The sequence below is a fragment of the Vicugna pacos genome, chromosome 25 (genome assembly GCF_048564905.1).
Source record: "Vicugna pacos chromosome 25, VicPac4, whole genome shotgun sequence".
NCBI lineage: Eukaryota > Metazoa > Chordata > Mammalia > Artiodactyla > Camelidae > Vicugna > Vicugna pacos.
In genome coordinates, this window is record NC_133011.1 from 32,838,594 (window position 1) to 32,861,854 (window position 23,261).

General features: G+C 34.1%; 1 protein-coding gene across 14 annotated transcripts in view; it reads left to right on the forward strand.

The window, feature by feature from the left end:
• PHF20L1 (PHD finger protein 20 like 1) overlaps positions 1-23,261 on the forward strand; it is a 70,690-nt gene that overhangs the window by 9,363 nt on the left and 38,066 nt on the right. For 5 of the 14 annotated variants that reach the window (XM_072949735.1, XM_072949734.1, XM_072949736.1 and 2 more), the window contains exons 3-8: positions 8,553-8,724; positions 8,868-8,952; positions 12,565-12,653; positions 12,900-12,977; positions 17,206-17,419; positions 17,996-18,124. In XM_072949735.1, coding sequence (XP_072805836.1) covers positions 8,553-8,724; positions 8,868-8,952; positions 12,565-12,653; positions 12,900-12,977; positions 17,206-17,419; positions 17,996-18,124 — 767 coding nt within the window. Of the gene's footprint in view, positions 1-875; positions 928-8,552; positions 8,725-8,867; positions 8,953-12,564; positions 12,654-12,899; positions 12,978-17,205; positions 17,420-17,995; positions 18,125-23,261 lie in introns of all 14 variants that reach the window. The other 9 variants (XM_072949744.1, XM_072949746.1, XM_072949743.1 and 6 more) reach the window with 4 other exon arrangements.

A 23,261-nucleotide genomic window follows, 5' to 3' on the forward strand; every position in this document is an offset into this window, starting at 1 on the left:
CATTAGGTAATCCTTTATTTTGATTAACGCCACTAATTGGGAAATAAGTTATCTGTGGTGGTAGTCAGTTTGACTCAAAAGAATGTTTTACAGTTCTAGTTTTGCTGAGTAGATGGAACTGGTATCTGCAGGTGCTTAAGGGTTTTTAATTTTATTTTTTAATGATTTTTTTTAACTGAGGAAGAAAATACTGGCTTTATGTTTTAAATATCAGTAGTATAATTTTTTAAAGGAAATGTACATGATATTGAAAAGGCAGCTGAGTTTTGCTATTCTTTATAAGGGTCTCAGTTTCTTATATTTTTTATATGACTATATTTTGAAGAACTTGTTGATCATTGCTACTACCACTTCCTACAGATCATTAGTCAGCACATAAAAATTTTGTTTTTATTAAATTAGAAATTGGTATGTAAATGTTATGTTATTTCAGTAATTACAATTAACTCAACTTGGAGAGAATTGTTGCACTAAAATTAAAGAAAGCATGTGGATATTTAATATTCAGTGTGTCTTAAACGTCTGTTTTCTCATTGACAACAAACCAACCCTCTTCAATTAAAAATGAGTATGTTCCTAGTACATCATGGTTAGGTAAGGTACTGAAGTATAAGCTACTTAAGTGAAATAAATTATATACAAGGGCTTAGCTCCTTTTACTCATAAAAGGTGCCCAGGAAAGTTCATTGAATTTTGGTGAGTTTGGTAAAGAATGAACCCCAAAGTTCTGGGAATTTTCTGAAATCTGATTACCATTGCAAAACACTACCGCAAATGAACTGTGACTTACTGGTTGAAAACTAAGCATAGAATGATATTTATCAAACTAGATTAGCAAATTTAATTTCATTTTTAAATTTCGTGTTTTTTCTTAGATCTGTAACAAATCATATCCCAGCTTTCCTACATTATGACAATGTCAAACCTGTAAGTGAAGCTACTTTCTTTTCTTAGGCTCTTTCATTTTTAATGTGATGTTTCATACTTACATGTAGTTGAGGTACAATGTCTTTTTTTGAGACATTTTAATAATTAAACAAAAGAGCCTTTTGCTTAGTCTTTTTATACATTTGGGAGGGTGTTTATTTTGTACAATATAATAAAACTTTTTCTTACCTTCTGGGCTAACAAAAAACTTTGTATTTTGTTTGTGTCAGAAGCAGAAGATTAAAATTAAATTTGCAAGAAAAAATAAACAGGTGATATAACTTGATTTTATATTGTATTTATTTGTTTTTAGTACCTCCTGATAAAAGAGCCCCCTATATTTGAAACACTGCAGTTAAGTTTGACAAGAGCTAAACATGATCTGTTGTAAGATGCAGAATATATAATAATCAGAAGCACATTCTTTAAGGATAGACAAACCTCAGTTTAGGGATCCACCACTTACTACCTGTTTTGACTTGAGCAAGTTAACTTGACTTTCAAAGCCTCTATGACCTCCCCTTAATAACTGAGAACAGTAATAATACCTAAATCGATGGTTTCTCTGAGGGTTAAGCAAGAGAGCACACACATTAAGAACTTACGGCGGTTTCTGCCACATGATAGGTACTTCTAAATGTTAGCTTTAATAATAACAGCATGAACATTAGTTATTCTAAGACAGTAGAATCTAATGAGAGGACTCAGTGTAAATTCTTTAATCAATAGGCATATTAGCATTTATGACTATCTGTAGTATTGAAATAATTTTTAAGTACTAAATACTAAGAAATAGAAACTGAATAGACTGCAACCTGCTAGAGTTTGGAGTTTTGTGACAGAATTAAATAATAAAGAGTTTGGTCATCTTAGCCTGAACAAATTATATGAAATTCTAAACTTTGAGTAGAATAGTAGTGGCATTTTTAGTGCAATGGGAAAGGAATTTTTGATAGTCTGATCGATTCTTGTGATGGGAGTTGGTGATGAATGTAGAGGCTGTGTTGGAAGCATTTGATTTGGGTAGAACTGCTGGTATGGGTGAATGTTTGAATGAATGTAGGCATGGCAAGAGATGCAGGTGCCGAGGAGATACAGGGAAACAGGTTTAAATCCAGTGGCTGAAATGAAACCTTAATTTGAAAGGTGGCTGCCCCAAGTTTCTAAAGGGAAATACGTAGCTTTCTCCTATCTTACCCTTTCTTTGCTACGGAGACCGTGGATAGGTAGGAAGCAGGGTGGTCTGGCAGCATACATTCGACGTGTGTCTGGGGATGGATGGGCTGAAAAGAGGACCTGAGGGGTGATGTGGTGAGATCCTTAGACGTCAGTGTTGGAAAAGATGTGGTTTTGACGTACATAGCCATTTTCTGAATGTTCTTGAAATTCTAGATTCTTCTGTATTTATACTTCATTTGGGAATATCAGACTTGAATTAATGAAAAGGGTTTTGTTTTCACTGTGTTTTTCTTCAAGTGTGAAACAAATTAACATACAATACCTACAAGCAAGTCACCTAAAAATACTGTAATATTGTTAGGTGACATTGGTCGTAGTTATAATCAGTAATTGAATGGGCGAGAAAATACTTGAAAATTACAAAGCATAATGTAGATTTAAAATGTTTCCAGGAAGCCAGCAATTTTAAAAGGTTAGTAGATTATAAGAATATTATGTTTGCTTTGGACTCCATTCTACATTTTTATTATTTGGCAAATAATTCTAACAATTGTGTGTAAGGAAGTTCTCTATTTCTAGTTCTCCTAATATGTTTTAGTCATTTTTTATGACACCATGTTAGAGTTTCTTGCTTATGAAATTCTTGTCCATAAAACTGTTTTGAATTATTAATTTTAACTCCTGAATATTCTGCTTACATTTAGATTATGTTAAAGTCATATTTCAAGTGTGTTTCATCCTTTAAATATTAAAGAACTACTTTATCCAAGGGAACGTCTAATTTAGGTATTCTTTCTGTGTGCTGCTATAGTATATCCTTACTGGCTGTTACATTATATTGTACTTGTGTTAGCTTATGTGATTCTCTGTTTCTTTCCCCTCCCTGCTGAGTTTGAGTTTGGTGATTGTTATTTCTACTTGTAGCTTTATACATACTTCAGTGTCTGGCATATAGTGAACTAGAAACTTAAAGGAAATGGATGAGGAATTGTCAGTTTTTAAATTTACATAAATTAGAAATTTTATTGTCTTATCAATATAAACAAGAAAAGGACTATTATTTAAAATGCATAATTTGAATGATTTATTGGGTCAGTTAAAAGTACTTTGCTTTTTTGATTAATATGACACTTATTCAAATGATTAGTTAAATCCTGGAGTGAATTCTGATAGTCTTTAGGATGTTTGATAATGTCTGGCCTTGCTTGGTGGATTGTAACCTATGAATGAGTAGTTTACAACTGTGTCCTTTGGCTTTAAGTGCAGTAGATTGTAGTCCATCAGTGTATCAAGGAATTTCCCTTATCATTTCCTCACGGTTGATGTTCTTTATCAATACAGGTGAAAATCTGAGTGTATCAAACTATGTGATAAATCAGAATGAGTTCCCTAAATTCAGATCATGTTTAATTGTCTTGCTGTTAATACATTGAATATAAAAGGATTTTGTTTTTAATCTGTTAGATTATAGGTCTGGCATACCTGTATGCTCATCATCTTTTTTTTCCTTCCAAGGATTGTGGAGCACCTGTAGTTTTTTTTTTGATCATGGGCCCCTTGAAATCTGATTAAAATTGGGAAATCTTACCTACCACAAGAGAAAACCCACACATGTCTATACCAAACACAGTGTTTTTTCACATAGCCTCGGGGAATCCTGACCTCGCTGTCAGTCAGGACCTGCCCGCGTAAAGCAGTTGAGTGTGAGCCAGTGTAGTAATTCATCTGTAATGCTAATTCCCATTTTAGATTTCTCAGTTTCTGTTTGTGTTTTGACAACACTCAAGAGTTGTTATTATAAGGAACCAATACCGTATATTCAGTGTTGGTCAGTATCTGGTTCATACTGGATTACAGGTTTAGTTCAGAATCCATAAGTCTTGCTACTCTCTGAACAGTTTTGTATAGGTAGGAGGCACTAGTGGCAGTGTTTAAATGCTCGTATTATCAGATGAGGCAATAAAATGTTGTAAGAGTTCAGAGAAGGTGAAAGTAATTTTTGTTTTTGGTAATGGCCTTGTTGTACTCTGCTGTTAGAGCCAAAGTTGAACTTGACCATTAGAGGATTTTGACCATACTGATTCAGAAAGAGTCCTAAGAAATCAATTGAGAGATTACAGTAGTAGAGTTAATTGCATGTGTGAAAATGCTGTTAAATTCAGCAAGAACCACTGTAGAGTCTTCTCAGTATTTCTGAATCCTATTTATTTCCATTAAACCTAATACCTATTTTGCATGGATTATTTTTCTTGCTAAGTTTGCTGAGAGTAAACTGTTCTCTAAGATTCAAGTATAAAAGTATGAGGGCAAGATAGGCCCAGAGCAATGGAGGCAGTCCCTTAATTTCTACACAAGTAAATATCATTTAAACAATGCATGCAATCCAAGTGGATTTACATTAGGGAAGAGAGAGAGTGAAAATATTATGGTACTTTACAGTAGCAGATGATAAAGAGTAACACAGCTCTATGTAGAATTTTGGCATCGAGGAATCATAGTCCTAGTGAGGTTATGTTCTCTCTCTCTTTTTAACCCTGGAGAGATGCCAAATATGGCGTTTTCTTTTCTTACTATCCCTAATTGTTTCAGCTCTGAAGCCCTCCTACTTTTCAAAACTTTTCCCAAATCGTTTATAAATGTCTGAGATTTAGCCTAATCACTATTCTTTACTCTTAACAGCTTTCCATGATTCATCTTTTTTTAAAAAAATAACAAAAACATTATCACTACATCTTCCAAATTTGGTAAGAAAAATCTTACATTCTATTCACACTCAGCTATGGTAAAACATAAATCATGCATTAAAATCATATTGCTGTGGTTCATGATCTGGAGGCATTTGTGAATACATTTGTTCAGAAGTATTTTTTATTCACTACGTGTATTAAGGCATTATCATGGTGGGCCATCTGGAAACAGAAATCATTTCACTGTGTAGAACTATACGTTAAATTGCCATTTTGTGCACTTGACATGTATAGCAAAGATCTTGATGTTAGGATTTTTCCTAAGGTGTAACTAATAACCAGATTAAGTACAGACTTTACAGGATTCCGTTTGAATATAATGAATGAAGGATCATTTCATTAGTTCACTGTTCCAAAGCCCTTCAGTTTGAACCTCGCTGACTTGTCCAGTCTGATGTCCCACATTTCTCCTTTACTTACTTTACTGTGTCGTCTAGCCCGAGGGAACTATTCCCTTCAGTTGTCCCTCCAATCTCTGAGGTCCTTGAGGACAAAAACCACATCCCACTTGTCTCTGAATACTCGTAGTCCAGCTGATTGCTTAACTCTAAGTCACGTGATGGTTTTAAGTAAATGAACAGTGAGTGAATAAATGAGTTATGCTCTGTGTACACACTTAACCTTTGTACCATGTTCATTAAGTCTAAATCCTTGGAGTTCCCCACCAAGACCAACATAGATAATGCCTCCTGAGAACCTTTAGTGAATGCTCCAATTTTCTCTGAACTATTAATAATAATGTCTTATGTAAAAATTTTTATAAAGTCAACTATATTTCAGTGAAAAAAAAGTATGTTCAAATTAGCAAAATAAAAGTTTAATGGCAATGAGAAATCAAAGTCAAAATTAGCATGAAGTTAGTATCCCACTGCTCACTGTCTTCAGGGAGAACTAAATTTCTTAGGAAATCTGTTGATGAGCAAATCAACTCTGACAAAAGTTTGGTTTTCTTTTTAGATACTTTTGGTATAATATGTCATTAACCCCCCCATTCTATGTCAAAGCATAATTTCGGGGCCATTACCAAATAACTTACTGTATGGTCATCTCAATATTCATAGTTTTTCAGAAATAAAAGCTGTCGACACAAAGAAGAGAAAAATAATGTCTGTATTTACCAGTTTACCGTATGTGGTATAATTTCTTTGATACAGGCCTTATCCCATTTCCCCTAAAGGCTTTTTGTGCTAGTCAGCTTTGGCTTTGAATACTCTACCATGTGTATTCTTGGATAGTCGTCATCTTTTAAATGGTGACTATGTTATCTATACCTTGGATGGTTACCAGGGTCTAATGAGATAAAAGTATATAAAAATCAGCTGACATTCGGTAAAGAAAGAACAGAGAGGCTGGCAGACATGGGACTCTTGGTCAATATTCTGCTGCTTCTGTCTAATTCTGAGCTCCTCCAAGCTAGGAGTTAATTGTGTTTCTTTTTAACTTATCATTTATTTGTGTATACTTAATTGTGTATGTTTAGACTTTGAAGGAACCTATAGAATAAACCTCTGATTGTTCAAAATCAAAAAGATGTGATGATAAACACATAAGTTAAAATTTATCAGTTTTTATAATTGATAGAAAATCTTTTTATAGTAGTTAAGTGGCTAATGAATGTTGAAAAATAAAGGACAACCTTATTTGTAGGCTTCCCTTAATACTATTGACATTTTTTTGTTTTAAAAACCAGAGCAGCAAAAACAAATCACAGCAACACTGCAGAAGACAAGCATCACAGCACTGATTCTGGATGAGTGGAGTCAGTACATCCACCTCAGGGAGTAGGTTAATCCCCTAGCTTTTCATGTTTTCATGTTTTTCTTGAACGGAATGTTTCCTCACACACCTCTCCTCCCTCAAAAAGACTTAAGAGGAAGATCTAACTTAAGGTTATAATCGAGTTGACAGCCTTCTTAGTTCTGAAGAACTGTGCAGATTTTCTTTCTTCAGCGTCCCTTCCCATTCATGTCGAGCATTCCCTGGGTGGCCAGCGTGTGTCTGTCACTGTGCTGAGTGCTGGGGGTACAGAGATGGGCGTGACTCAGTTATTCCTGGAAACTCCCAGGTTGGAGTAGTTTCTAACGTCATGTTCCTTAGATCTCTGCTATCTCAGGAGATGTTAATGAATAATCTGTGATGAAAGGGTCACATGGCTTGGTAATAGTGAATAGTTGATTTCTGTTTTGTTGACAGGACCAAGAAATCTTTCAGTAAAGAAAACAGCTTAACTTTATTTAATCCAGTATTTTCGTAGCTTATTTGACCACAGGACCCTTTTTGTGTGTGTGTCACACATATTAACGTCTCAAGCCCCACAGCACAGTTCAGGAACCTGCACAGAGATGATTGTGATGACTTGGGTGTGGTGAGAGCCCCAGGGGAGGGGGTCGGGAGGTCTTCACACAGGTGGTTATGTGTTAAACCAAGTCTTGTATGATGAACATACAAAGGAAGGAAAGGGGAGCTTAGGTCTAAGCAGAAAGAACAGGATGTACAAAAGCACAGATGTTTGATACAGCACGGTGTGTCTGCAGAAATTCCAGGTAGTCATTGTCATTAAACCAAAGTAAGGAGAGAAGCCATGCCAGGGGATGATTCAGGGCCCTAGTGGGTAGAAAAAACCTTGAATATGTGAGTGATCTGTGAAGCAGGTAGCAGTCAGTGCCTGAATTTCAAAGTTACGTGAGCTGTGTTGTGCTTTACATTTATATGAATATTTAATATAAATATAAACTTAAATTCATTCCACAGGGAAAATTAAAAATTGAGATTTATCAAGAACTAGCAAAAACATGAGATAACTTACATGGCTGAGCCATCTACCATGTGCTGCTGTTGAGCTCTTAATGCTATTTAATGTTATTTTTAAAAAAATACCGAGTCGCTGTGAACATTTAATACAGTACGTTAGGAATGATGAGGCATTTTTTTGTTGAAAGTTTCAAGTTAACTGATTTCTGTTTTGGAATTAATTGTAGGAGAATCAGCACACATGAAGACAGGACATTGTGATGTTATTTTTATGTTTTTGAATTTAAAGTTTAGCTGAGTTTACTATCATTGATGCTCACAAAATATTGGAAAGTATAGAAGAATAGAAAAGAGAAAGTACTTTTATGCCATATACAGACAAATGTACATGTTGATATTTTTTGCTAGACAAATTTATTTTATATACTTATTATTCTGTTGAACATAGTGCTATTTTTTTACATTTTCCTACACTGTAAATTCTTTGTAAATAAGACATTAAAAATCTATATACTATTCCATATAGTGGCTATTGTTTCTATAGTTACAGTCTTCAGTTTTTCTAACCATATGGTTTCTGTTTTTTTGTTATAAATGTTTTGTATATATGGTTCCAGGATTGGAATTATTGGGTCAAAAGGTAGGAATATGTTTAAGGCTCTTGATGCATGTTATCAAATTATTTTCCAAGACAGCACAATTTGTATTACAAATTATATAATTTATATTTCCACTGGGAGTGTATCAACTGTTTATTTCATTAGATCTTGAAAACAGTCATTGAGAAGAAAAGACAAAGAATAAAGCAAACTTTGCTGGTTGAGTAGTTTAAAAATATGGATCCATATTTTGTTTATGGCTGTAATTGTAAGCAGTATTTCAGTTAATACTTAGTGTAAACAAATGTAAGAATTTTCTCTTGATATGAAGATTCTTTTTATTTTTGAGGTATCCATCACGAATTGAAAAAATTGACTATGAGGAGGGCAAGATGTTGGTCCATTTTGAGCGCTGGAGTCATCGTTATGATGAATGGATTTACTGGGATAGCAATAGATTGCGACCCCTTGAGAGACCTGCATTAAGAAAAGAAGGGCTAAAAGATGAGGAAGATTTCTTTGTGAGTAGCAAACCTTTTCTGTTTGCCAGATTGTAATAATGTATTTTAAAAGAAATTGTATTAAATTTTACAAAGCTTATTTTTTGTTAAGGAAATGCTTGTTTATTATACATGGCATTGATCTTAAAAGTTGTTTAAAATAGGATTTTAAAGCTGGAGAAGAAGTTCTCGCTCGTTGGACAGACTGTCGCTATTACCCTGCCAAGATTGAGGCGATTAACAAAGAAGGTATGTGTTTGAAATGATCTGAGAATTAGAATGGGATTTATAGTAAAATTTAACTATCTTTCTAATGTAAATTGATGTATGTAATTGTTACATATAGCTGTTACTTCTCTTTGTTTTATTCTTAATGAATTTTCTAATAATATCCTTTTTTAGGAGTACTTAATTTGCTATATATTGTAGAGAATAAGATGATACATAATATACTGCCTAAATAAACTGTAAATTAGTAGAGGTAAACGGATAAAAGTTTTCAGCTTTCAGTTCACAGGCTTATGTTATATACATTTTATTTCTACTTCTCTGTTCCCAGTTTGTTGGCTAAATTATTTTTATGAACATTTCCACCTGTATGCTAAAGATAGAGGAAGATTCAGATCAGTTCGAGTTGGAAGTAGAATATAGCACAATATTGTCTGAGGAAAGAATATGGGACTTTATCAATTTGTGGATTTTCTTTATTTCGTCTTTCCCCAGCCCCCTTTTTCTTAATTTCTGTAGATAACTGAGAGTTAGTTTTCCTAATAGCCTTTTGTGGTGTCTAATATTGATACGGAGCAAAAGCTACTGAACTTACCAGAAATGTTGAAAATAACACAGAAATCAGGTATGTTAGTGTGGCATAAAATGAGAGAATCTGTTGGACAGTTAATGAATTTTAAAAATGTTAGACTGATTAATTTGGAAAGGAATCAAGATTAATATTTAAATTAAAATTGGAAGCGTACTTAAATATTTTTAAATTTCATATTTAAAATCTCATTTAAAACAGTTATGAAATACTTGTAGGTCAGTAATGCATTCATTTTCAATTATAATTATTTCTTAAACTCGACCACTCATTCATTCTTTTTACTAAAGAAGCACATTGAGTGACAGCTTCTTTGCAAGAAGAGCATTTAACCTAAGTAAGGGAACACTTCCTTTAAACTGAGTCTTAAAAGACAAACAAGTTAGCTAGAAAAGGAGGGATGAAAAGGTTTTCTCTGGCAGAAGAAATGGTGTATAGAGAAGAATAAAAGAGAGGCCTGCTGTTTTTTAAGGACCTGCAAGACTTTGATGTGACTGGAGGGAAGGATTCCTTTAAAGGTTGAATGGAGAAAGCAGAAGAGGAGGGTGGGAGGAGCAAGGGTTGGTGTATGAAGTGACTTGTAGTCTTGCTAAAGAATTTGAGTTTTATTTGGAGGTGATGGGATCCAGGGAAGGGATTTAAGCTGAGAATTTAAACTAACAACAAACTTGAGAAAAATTAAGAGGTAAGAGAAGATTGAAGAGGAAAACATTTAAAAAGACATATATTAAAGAATGTTAGGTGTGAAAAAAGTAAATCAGAGTTGTCTGTTTACAAAACAAAAACTTAGTCCAATGTATTGTTTTATTAATTGAAATAACAAATAAGGCTGTGATTTTATTACTAGTCACCCAAGGGACATCTCTCGGTTATTAAGTTTGCAGGTTACTTCTCTTTTTCTAGTGGGGCCTTTAAATTACTGTGTGCTTGAACTTCTGGAGAACCATGTTATGGAGCTCTTATTCTCATGTCTTACTCACACTGGCTTCCCAGGTGTCGAGTCCAGAGCCTCGTACAGAGTAGGCAGTTAGTAAATTTTTGAAAGGAAAAGAAGTAGTGAATCAGTTTCGTTGGGTAATGGGATCCAACCAAAACAAAACAAAGCAAAATTAAACAACGCTCTCTGTTTTAATTAAGAGAGATTTCGCTAAATGTGCGGAGCTTTGAGACCTTTCTTCTACCATTAAAGCTTCTTAGGAGTCTGTATATATGAGTACCTGCATACACACCCATGCAACGTACTCAGAAACAACCCATCTCCTTGTTTTTTATCCTATCTATCCCATTTGTTCATGGGCAGGTAATATGGAAATTGAAGCTTACATCAGTGGGAGAGTGATGTTACTGATTGAAATCTCTGCCATTTCAGGAGTAGTTTGAGTAAGCCCTTAGTGAAGTATTGGCAGATATAACTTGTTTTTTAAAAATCGCCATGGGAGGTATTAGTTTGGTGGTTTTTCTGTATGTCCCATGTGATGGATGAGCCTGCCCCTGCCCGCCTGCCACCATCCTCCCAAAAAGAAAGGAAAAAAACCCAGAAGCCCTCAAAGAGCTTTCCATTCACTGCAAAAGCTAAACAAAATTCACAAATGTGAATCTTTAGCTATAGTATAATGGAATGTATAAGGCATATGTAATATGTCTTAGAGAAGGGGCAAATCAGTGTAGACGGGAGCGCTCAGGGAAGTTTTCATGTTATAGGTGGGGTTTGAAGAGCTGATCCTTGAGGAATGGGTTGGAGTTAGTACAGGAGGAAGGCATCACAACAGAGGAAGCAGAGTGAGCAGTGGCAGGGAGGGATGAATGCATGGTCTGCTTAGCAAGGAGCCTGCTCTCCCTCCAGCACTGGGTTGAAGAAGGAAGAGGACAGTGGCGGGAATGGTGGTCCTGTAGGGTCCATGTGGTTGGTCATCCTCACAGCCTTCCCAGTGTCTTCAGATTCTTGCTCTTCAGCGTTTTTTGTAACTTGGGCTTAGATCTTTATATCTGTGATGTTGTAATCATACTGATTATAAAAAGATATGAAATCAATGGTGTTATTCAAATTACAAAAAAAAAGAAAAATCTTCGTACAAGGATTCATTGGCTTTGGTGCCAGCTTCAAAGCCAGTAATGCCAATTAACACATTTATTGTTTCTACTTCTTTTGTAAAGGTCAGGTATCTGTTTATTTAAAATGGCACTCTGCTCTCATTTGTACAGGAAATGATAGAAAAACATCGGAATTTCCATAAGTATAAAATCTACATAGTTTATATGTTTTCTGATAGTACAGTAAAAAGAAAAACTCGAAAGCATGAAATCTGTGACAAAGTAAATACATGAACAGAATCTTGAGTCCTAAAAGCAGGGTGGCGTAGCGGGAAGGGCGCGGGAAGTGCGCAGGAAGCGGGGATGCTGGTTAATGGCTGTGCTGCCGTTTAGCTGCCGTTGAACACAGCATTTAGCCTCCCTGGAGGAAGGTGTTCTTACTGAACAGGAAGATTTTTTTATGCAGGTGATATATGAAAGTATTTTCTAGCTTGAAAGCCTGTGAATCTATAATTCTTTTTTGCCAGTTAATTAATATTGCAAAGGAATAATCCTTTGCTGAGAAAATGATTTTTGTGTAAATCAGATCTTTCTCTCTGTTATTCGGAAAGAAACTTTCAAAGAGAGTAAATGATAATTCTTAGAAATAGCATACATTTTTGTAAATAATAGTTTTATTTTTTCAGGTGTATTATAGCATACCTGATGTTAAGTGTCTATTTAAATTGTTAGTAAAATTTAAAATCCTCCAATAAAAATCAGGATTATATACAACTAACTTAACAAGATTTAATGTGTGTACTTTTTAAGGGAAATCAGTTTTTTTTTTTTTTTTTTACAGGGAAGGAGACAATAAACTCAATAAACTTGATAGGGTCTTTAACAGGGGTATATGTGTGCAGTTACTGCAGTCATGGGTGTTTATTTCTGTCAGGGTGTTACTTGTTCAATGTCAAGTGTTGCCGTAAGATTGAATTATATTTTCTAATGGTACTGACTCGCTCCTATTTCAGGAACGTTCACAGTTCAGTTTTATGATGGAGTAATTCGTTGTTTAAAAAGAATGCACATTAAAGCCATGCCTGAGGATGCTAAGGGGCAGGTAAGAGTGTTCAGCATTCCTAGCTGCTCCAAGGGATGTCTTCTTGAATGGTGACTGATCAATATATATATATATGTGTGTGTATATATATATTTTTTTAAGTGAAATAATTGTAGGATTATGTGCTGATAGCCCCAAATAGCAGCAAGAAAAAGCAGCTTAGAATGTAAAATAAATTATACACTTGATTTGTGCTTCTTTGGCTTTAGACCTGCTGAAGTTACAGGTCGCTAGTTTCTGTTCCAGGTGAGATCCCAGCATCCACTAAGCTGGTGTTGTCCTATCGACCCAGCTGGAGCGTGTAACCAGTCTATGGGAAGGGAGGTGAGTGCCTTTTTTTAATTCTGTTTTGTTTCTCCTGGTATATAGTATCATTTAGAAAGTTAATTTTTAGTATAAAATTTTATACTGAGTTTCTTACCTTCTTTTCTTCTGTAAGTCATGGTCATTAATCTTCTTTCAAAAGGCGCTTACCTGACACTCTGTAGGCTGCTTCAGGTAGGGCTTTCTGAGCTATGTGATGTAAGCAGTGGATTACATTCTTTGTCACTGCTCAAAGCAAGAATGAACGGTAAGCATTTGAAGGAGAATCTGGGATGAAGTTAAAACCATGAATCCATTGGTTGAGTATGTTTCCTGAAATGCTGGAAAGAAAAGGTGCCAGTAAAAAGAATATTTTCTTTTATGTTCTGCTGTTATTTGGGATTTTCAGCACCTGGACCTACAATTAATTTTAAGAAATTGAAAGTGATCTATAAAAATGTCTATTATGCAAATGTGCTACATATTTTTTGCAATCTGTGCAGTGAAAAATGTCATCCTGAACTGTGTTGAAGTCATGTGGTCAGTTCTAGTCAAGTGTGTACATCTAGAATGTAGACTACCACAGTTAAAAAAATATTTTTGATATCTTCTGAAAAGTGTGAGCATTTTAAATTACCAGGTTTTCAAAAATTTAGTTTTGAAATGATCAATTTGAGCAGAGGTTTTTTTTTTTCCCCCAATTACTATGGAAATGCAATTTAGAATGGAAATACTTTAGATCAGAAAATGCTTTGTGTGTTCCTACTTGTATGTATAAATAAAATGTTCTTTTAAGTATTCAGTGGTGTGATTTCTTGGTTACCGCATAGAAAGATTGATTTAAACATTGGGAACTTTACCTGTTTAATTAAAATTCTCAACCTTTTTTTGCTTTAAAACTGTTATTTTGTTATTCTGGTTATTCAGATGTTTATGAGATGGGACTAACCTTAAAACTTAATTGTTTTCCAAAGTGACATTGAGCCAGTTTGGTTTGTGGTAAATAAACAAGTCGTAAAAATTAGTTTATTAGACGTATTGGATGTTTATTTTTAATAAGTATTCTAGTCAGACCGTGTTGTATGTTAACATTAAAAACAATGTCAAAATACAAACTACGGAAAGAAAAGTATGTGACAGTATAGTTCCTTTAATTTACATTTTCTTCCATAATTGTTAATTACAAGCACATTAGAAACATTTTAGAATTGTTTTTTATAAAATACTCTCATTTTATGAATGTCTTTTTCCCGACAAGTTTTCAGCTTGTTTTCACGTAGGACGTGTACTACAGTCAGGTGTTGTTTGGGTGGTTCTCAGAGACTCTGGCTTTCCATACTGTCTTCTAAATTTTGAGTACTTTGAGAATTCCTTTATGAAGATACACAGTAAAATTTCTTTTACCAAACCAGCAAAAGATGAGGAGTCAAGTAATGGCACTATGATGAAATGCTCTTTAAATTTCCTGTAGTTTTTTTCTTACCTATTCTTTTTCTTCTTGAGTGTATGCTGATACAAAAAAGTTTACAGTGTAACTCACTGGTGTTAAAGATTGGTTCATAAGGTGTTTTACTATTTTCAAAACGTTTTTTGTGTACATTGTTTTATCGGATTCTCATAGCAAATCCCTTGACATAGGTACAGCTACTATTTCTGTTTCACAGTTGAGGAATTCAGAATTTAGAGAATTGAGTGACTTACCTAAAGTCTCACTCAACCGTAGTATGCAGAGTGACTCTGAACTCAGATCTGATTTCAGCAGGGCTCATTATAGGTGCAGTAATCTGTTATCTACAGGGAACTTTGAAACATATCTTTAGTTCTCATTCATGGAAGGATCACACCGGTTAATTTTGATAGTGAATCTTTCCTGTGAAAAAATGAAAGAGCAAAACAATGGGTGAACTCTCTAATCATGCAGCTGCAGTGGTGCCCAGGATTAAGAAGTTGTATGATCAGGAACTGTTTTGTCTAATTTCACTTTTAAAGGGTGCAACATGAATCTCTTTCTTCTAGTTTCTCTTTGTTGGAGATAGAAGACAACTGGGTCTGGAATTTACCCCTGGCATCTTTTAGCGTTTCTCTTAACAACTAAAAATTTTCCTCAATGTGGAATCCAGAATTATGTGCCCTGCTCTTAGTAAGACTGCAGACATATGATTTCTGCTGAATTTAGCAGTTTCCTTTGCTTGTCTGGTTGTACTTACTCTTACTCTTCTTTCTACTTTGTTGATGGCTCTATGTCTTTTTTCAGCGGTGTTGCTTTCTTCCTCCTCCTTAAATCTTAGTCTCAAGGCTCAATTTAGCTATAATATTGAGGCCCCCCCAGATTATTCCTTGACCTTAAACTCCTCTTTCCCGTTAGTATATGCTTTGATTGCCATGCCTTTGTTAATCGTTTTCCTTTTGCTTGGAGTGCCTGTTGCTTTTCCTTTGCCATTTTCCCTAGCAGATTCCTACTTCAGGGTTCAACTCATCTGTCATTTGCCCTGAAGCGTTCCATTAGTCTTTCTCATCAGTCTAAATTTTGTTGTTCTCACATGATACTGTGTTTATTCTGTACTGTCTCTCCTCTCACATTGTCTCATAGTTAGGAGCAAAGATGTGATCATTCCAGGCCAGTGGGTTCCTGGGGTGTTCAGCTAGCATCTTCTATCAGCTGTTGCCTCATGAATGAGTAGCATGTTTTCTGGCATATGTAATAGGGTATTCAATAGAAAGTTGGTGAATGAATGTGCTAGGTGCAGTCACATGATGTTTTCAGCTTGTTTCAGTCATGGGGGAGAGAGAGACATAGATTTTGTTTGTTTTCTTTTAATAGCTTATTGTCTTTACCTTGTATTTTCAAGACACAGCAGCCATCAACTCGAATTGCTTAATGACCTATGTTAATATAACCTGTGAATTAAGTGCATTTGATGTTGTGAAATTGCTTTTAGTTGCTTGGACAGAGAATTTAATGTATACACAATTTGGCTGAATCTGAATCAGTGGTCTGATAGCTTAGTGGCCTCAGTGGAAGATTGACTCTAGAGATACTATAAATATTAGTTCTAAAATAATCTTTTTGATTGTGAAAATCTAAGTGTTAATACCACTTCTTTACATCTTTCCATAATTTTTACAATAAGCATTTTTAGGTAAAAATAAGACAGTAAAAATTATTTAACCACAAACTAAAAAAATTAACACAAGAAGTATAAATATTTGTATCTCAGAAGAATGGTAGCTAACACAGACCCAGGAAGTTGTAGAGGGAGGGAAATTAAATTGGAGCCTTACAGTGTGTACTTTACCTTGGCCAAGCCAAGTAGCCTTTTCTTTTACTGATAATACTAAGCTGTTGTGATAAATTGGTATCCATACTTTAAAGGCTTTAAAGAATAATGAAATCATATTTTGATTTCTATGAAGTTGACCTTACTTTAGTATATTCTTCCTAATAAAGAAAAGTAATTTGCTCAATGGAAATACAGTTGTCCGTCATTATCTGCAGGGGGTTGGTTCTAGGACCCTCACGGATACCAAAATCTGTAGATGCTCAAGTCCTTTATATAAAATAGCATAGTATTGCGTATAACCTCTGCACATCCTCCCAAATCATTTTGAGATTACTTATAATACCTAATACAATGTAAATACTATGTAAATAGTTGTAAATATAGTGTAAATGCTGTGTAAATAGTTGTCAGAGCATGGGAAATTCAAGTTTTGCTTTTTGGAACTTCTTGGAATTTTTCCTTCCAAATATTTTTGATCCACACTTGGTTGAAATATTCCCAAATATTTTTGGTCCACAGTTGGTTGGCAGAACCCGAGGATAGGGAGGGCCAGCTTCTTTTAATCTTTTCACAATTACAGCATAAGCGTTTTTCTCTTACTGCTTTTATGATCTGTTGCATTACAGAAAAGAAACATAATTCAGCATTTAAACCCTAAAATACTAAGGTAGAATGTCTTTTAATATTACACATTTGTCATAGGTTTTCTCTTACTTTAGATTTTACTCTATCAAAGAAATATTTGTTGTTTTCCTATTTTATGTAAGGTCATACAACCAATTAGATTATTGAATTTGATAATCTACCATGTTGATGATTTACTTTGTAAATACAGTTAATTTAATTTTTATATTTGTGTGCATGTGAGTGAAAGTAGCTTTGAAAATGTGATACGTTTTTATTCATTAGTGTAATTAAGTTTTAATTAATTTTTAATGCTTCACATGTTTTGTGTTTTTCCTTTGGAGGATTGGATAGCTTTAGTCAAAGCAGCTGCTGCAGCTGCAGCCAAGAATAAAACAGGGAACAAACCTCGAACCAGCGCTAACAGCAATAAAGATAAAGAGAAAGATGAGAGAAAATGGTTTAAAGTACCTTCAAAAAAGGAAGAAACTTCAACCACTATAGCCACACCAGAAATTGAGAAGAAGGAAGATCTGCCCACATCTAGTGAAACATTTGGTACAAAATATGTTCTTACATTCATTCCTTATGGCAGTGGTAAACTCAGATAGTGAATAAGTCAGAGCCTTTGGCTATCTGTAATTTGAACAGATACTTAAATTATGAGGCTTTTTCCCCCTAGTATAATACAGTGGTTAACTTTTTTAGCATTTTACAGATCTGAAGTTTCATGGTCTGATATGGGTACTTGATAATGGATGCCCTCCATATTCTTGAATAGAAATGAGTTGAATTTTTGATTTGTAACTTCTCGATAGTAGGTTTTGGGATTATGTTGTGTGTTTTTGTTTTATATTCTTTAACCATTTAAATGCTTCTGCATGTATTTTAATATATAGTATGGAAAAAAGCAGTAAGTCATTTCTTTCCTAAAGCATTACTGCTTAGTAGTTTTTTTATTTCTAATATATTGGTCTGGAGAGATTTGTGTTTTTTTAAAAGTTCTATGTCAAGCACTAGATTAAGAAAAATTAAGTGCAAAGCATTTTTACTACTTTTCTATTAAAAAAAATTCATGTGTTTTAACTTTGGGTTCTAGATAAACTCTCATATATATATATATTCTATTAAAAGTAGGACTTCATGTAGAGAACGTTCCAAAGATGGTCTTTCCACAGCCAGAGAGCACATTATCAAACAAGAGGAAAAATAATCAAGGCAACTCATTTCAGGCAAAGAGAGCTCGACTTAACAAGATTACTGGTAAACTACAATGATTCTTTTTGGCGGGGAATGGAGGGTTTGATTTTTGAGTAGTTTGTTTTTGTTTTTTAATAAAGGAAAATGTATCTTTTGGTTTAGTGTAGCTAAACTGATTAATAAGAAAGATAGTTGCTTTGTTTCTTCAAGATCATCATCTTTGAATACCTCGGCTTTTCCTGTTGTAAAATGTGAAGAGTATCACGTGTCTTCTACCTACCTCACAGGGATGTTGTGAGGGCCTGTAGGGTCAAATGTTACAAAATCCCATAGGTTTAAAATCACCTTGGTGGTAGGAGTAGTTTCTCTAAGAATTGAACTATCTGCTTTTGCCAACTTGTGACATAATATCTGAGGTTCTGCATCTTACACATTCTTGCTCTTGACCAGTCCCATTAAGGAGGGTACCATATATGGTTGGAAAGATGAATACCGAATTAAATTCATTTCCTGATTCTGTTAATTCTCAATGTAAAAGTAATTCTGTAAGTTTCTAAAATTTCTGTCCTTATCTTCAGGTTGGTCTCTAGAATCTGGGCTTATTTCTCTGTGACTTGTTGTAATTTAGGAAATAAAGTACTAGAATTATGAAAAACACTGGAAGTTCTAGCCTGGTTAGTGTTCATAGAAGAAGCAGCCAGTCGTATTAGGTCCCATCACTTCCAGGGCCTGTTCAGCCTAATGATTCTAGTCTAAAAAAATTGTGACTATATTTTATTATTCTGAGATATGTTAAAATGGGAGCTAAAGTACTTTTACTAATATTCAGTTATATGCTCTTATTTTAAGGACAAATGATTTTTCATGCCTTTGGCCTAATAAAGCTATGCAAACCTTTGGTGACATTCTTTTAAATAATTTCAAAAAGCTTGATTTCATTGTCAGATCCAAGAAGAAATGTAAATTAAACATTTTGACCATTTTCTAAAGAGTGTAAGCCTACTGAAAGGTGGTTCTGCAGCCGAGGGCTCTTTAGAACCAGTTTTATTGTAGTATTCATGTAAGTAACTATGATTGGTGTCAGCAGGTGAGAATATTTAGTCTTGCCATTTGTTCATATTATTTTTGTGCCTTTCTCTGATAAAAGAGATATTTGGCCTCAGGACAGGAAATATTTCAAATCAGTTTACCCATTTCCATTCCACCTTTTCCTTGGAAACTGTTAGCTTTGGAAAGAGCCAAAATGTTGTCCTAATGATTATTACTATGACAACTTGAGACTTCAGTTTTGCCATATAGTAATGGAAACCAGTGTTTCGTACTGTGAAATAGTACTTCTAATTCCTGTGATACCAATATTGAAACAGCATTTTTGAGAGAACCAGGATCAAGGAAGATGGAAATGACACTGACACTACAACTGCCAGCTTACCGGCATCATGATCTTTCCTACAATCTGGATAATCTGAGTTTAGTTTCAGTCAGTATACTCTTACTTGCGTGTTACTGAGAAGTTCAAGCTCAACATTTAAAGAAGTAAAGTAACAAAACAGCTCAGTCCACAATGATGCAGTATCTCCGATGGCCTTGGAAAGACAGTAGTGGGGCAAAAAAACATTTTACCACGAACCTCAAGGCAGTTCTGATACTGGTTGCTTTAGTCACACTCTGTGCCTTCTGTGGAGAGACTTTGTCTTCACCTTCCTTTGGGGATCTCAAATCAGCAAGTAATAGATTTGGCAGCAGTAGAAAACATAAGATTTACAAATATGAAACCATTATGGTTTTTTCCCTTTATTTACCAGAAGGTTTAAATATATGTTAATTTTTAATAGTTTATTTCCACATCTGTTTTTTATTTCATGTTACAACTATCTCATGCAAAAATATAATAGATATTTTAAAATTGTCTTTGATGATTGAAACTTGGTCTTATTTCCGCATCTGTTTTTTATTTCATGTTACAACTATCTCATGCAAAAATATAATAGATATTTTAAAATTGTCTTTGATGATTGAAACTTGGGCTCACCTCTGTACAGTAAATTTTGTTTGTAGACCATAAAAAGAGATGAGTGCTAATATAAAATAGCAGTTTTGTTATGAGATTATGGTGTATTTTAAATTTATCAAGCTTATACGTGTATTTTTGTCCCTTTACTGCTGAGAGGAAGAGCTGGTATCATGGCAGCATCTCAGCCTGCTTTGATGTATTTGCCCCCACACCATTTTATTTATCTTTTAAATAGTTTTAACAAGAAATAAGTGGACCAACCACTGGATACATTTAATTCATGTATTTATTCATTCTCTTTCTGTTACCTTTTCCATATATACACTCTGTGGAGATTCTAAACCTGACTTCCAAATAAGGAATGGTATAGGATGGCTTTTTTCAAATTTTTCAAATAAGTAGACGTGAAATTATTATTGCATAGTTCATACGTGTTCTTCTAGAATCTTATTTTTCATTATGTCGTATACCTTACTGGTAGTTATATACTTCACACGTACTGATTTAGAACAAACGGTTTTACAGAGAGAATCAAGAGTTCCCATACTTTGGGACAAAGTTCCAAGCAAACTGCAAGCAGGCTGAGTAGATTTTAAAATACAGGTTGTCAGAGAGTAAAAGAAACATCAGCAGTTGGTACATTGTTTGTAGTGGTTCTAGGAGTGCCTGGATATTTAGCCAACTTAGATGTTAGTACAGCTTAAGGAATTTAAAAACTAATTAAAAAAAATACCCAGAGGGTTAAATTGGCCAGTAAAATGTTATTGATAATAATATCAAAGAATATTTGGCTCTTGATCTCAGCAGGGATATTGTGCTTTGGAATCTCTGGGTGAAAAGTAGACCATGAATTTAACCTCTTTGCTGTCTTTCCTCCCCATTGCCATTCCAAGATGCTCTGGCTTCTATTCTGTTTATTCCTATTGGCAGCAGGAGACCAACTGTATATTTTATAGTTGAAGGAGACTATTGGGAAGTTATCACTGTGGCTGGGACTCATGAAAATTTATATTCTACTTCCACCTGACACTTAAATAATTTCTTGAAACTGCATAATACATTCTGTTAAGATGTTTACTCTATAGATAATATTCTTTGGAGGAGGACTTATTAGTAATGTATTTATAATTCATACATACTTGCAAGTAACTAAAATTAACTTTATTTGTATTTATTTCCTTGCAATTAATTCCACTTATTTTTGAAGAATATTGCATTTCTCCCCAGAATGTTAGCAGATCAAGATAACAGATTTTGGACTGCTTCTCAAGGGAGCAGTAGTCAGAGTCATCTCCTCAAGGGCATTTAAAATTTTTTTGTCCCATTTTTGTTTATATTTGGTAACTCTTTTGTAGGTTGGTGTTGTATATAAAGTGTGAAAAGCTTTTTATTGAACATGTTTGAGGCTTTTGAGTTCACTAGCTACCAAGTATTGTATTTTCTAACCTAATTTTAAGTAGTTTTTATTAAATGCCCCATTACTTTTATAAGAACATTATAAAGCTTTATTTTTCTTTCACAGACCATTAAGTGGGAATCACTTTTAATTAACTGGGTCTACAATATCTTAATTTAAATTCATGTAGTATAGATGAATTATTTTCTTTTAAAACTTTTGTTACTTTATTTTTATTTTTGTAGTTTGTGATCTACTCCATCTATGATGAGATTTTAAAGTATTTCTACAGCTTATGTGAAAGGAAACAAAACAATGTAAGACATTTAGTAGATTGAATAGCGAATGTTTGTCCTATTTAAATGCCCCTTAGAAATAGGGACTCTACTCAGTTCCCTGCAAAAGAAGAACCTAACTTCCTAATTATTTTCAGTAGTTTTGATTCTCAGAAATATTAGCTACAGAAGGAAAATCTAGTGAATGCAGTCTTAAATGTTAAAGGAATAGTCCATGCTACATCTTTTTTAGTCATCTGAAAATATGTTCAGAAGTTATTTTAGTAAGGATTGAATTTATGATTTATAAACTATTTTTGTAAAATTACTTATACATTGGGTCCCCCCCCTCCCCCGTTTAAACCTACACTTGATACTGTGTGGGACTTGGACAGTGTGGTTTATCTCAGACTGCACCAAATGGCAGTCATTGAGGTATCATAATCATGTTTTATGCTCAGCCTTTTCTGTTTTAAACTACTATTCTCAGCGGTAGATTATTCAACTTTATTATTAGTAAAGGAAAAGTGTTTTTTGCCCATTTTAACAGTTGGCTCTAGTACTATTTAAGAATACAATTTTAATATTTGGATTTCTACTTAGATTCCGTAACATCTTTGAGATAATTACCTGAAAAGGTCTAGATATTGTCACAGGGGTAACTCGAAGTTATGTGGCATCTGGGGGCACCTTTTTTCTATTAAATATGCTGTAGACAACTTCCATAATATAGGTGGTATAATTGCTGAAGTGAGCTTACTATTACGTTGTTGATCATTAAACATGCTTCCTTTGAAGCCATGGTTTTGTGTGGCCAACTTTGAAATGACACAAAAATGATATTTGGTGACCTTTTATGTGCACAGTGGCCATAAACAGAAACAGATATGAACAAGGGTTATAAGTTTGACACCATTGAAGGTACCTATTTGGTGCTTAGCAAAGAATCTTGACCAAATAAATGCCTTTAATTTCTAAATTAAAGCAGTTTTAATGTCTTGTAAAGCTAATTAAATATATTCTAGATAAAATATTGTCTTCTAAAATTGAAAATTAGTGGTGTACTTTGGAGGAAACTGGAACTTCTAGTTTACATCGTTGTTTACAGCAATTGTTTGCATCAGCTGTTTACATTAGTTGTAGATTTATATCGATTTACTACTTAGTAATAATAGATTTACATCGATTGTTTACATCAGTTGTAGAATGAGGCTATAATATTAAGAGCAAATGTTGTAGGAAGGACCTATACTCTTTATCCTATTAACATAAAAGGCATCTATCTGTGTTTTCACCACTTTTGTAAGAAGATAAGCTACCACCGGGTATAGAGGTACACCTGTAAAGCTTAGGCTAAAGGATCCAAGTGGAATAAAAAATTGGGAGTAAGTTTTTAGCTAATAATACAACAACAAAAAATTTATATTCTAGTATTTGGAAGAATTTATTATATCTTAATTCTATATTTTATTTCAGTTGTATAGACAAAGCCTATATTATGAGTGTTAAAAAATC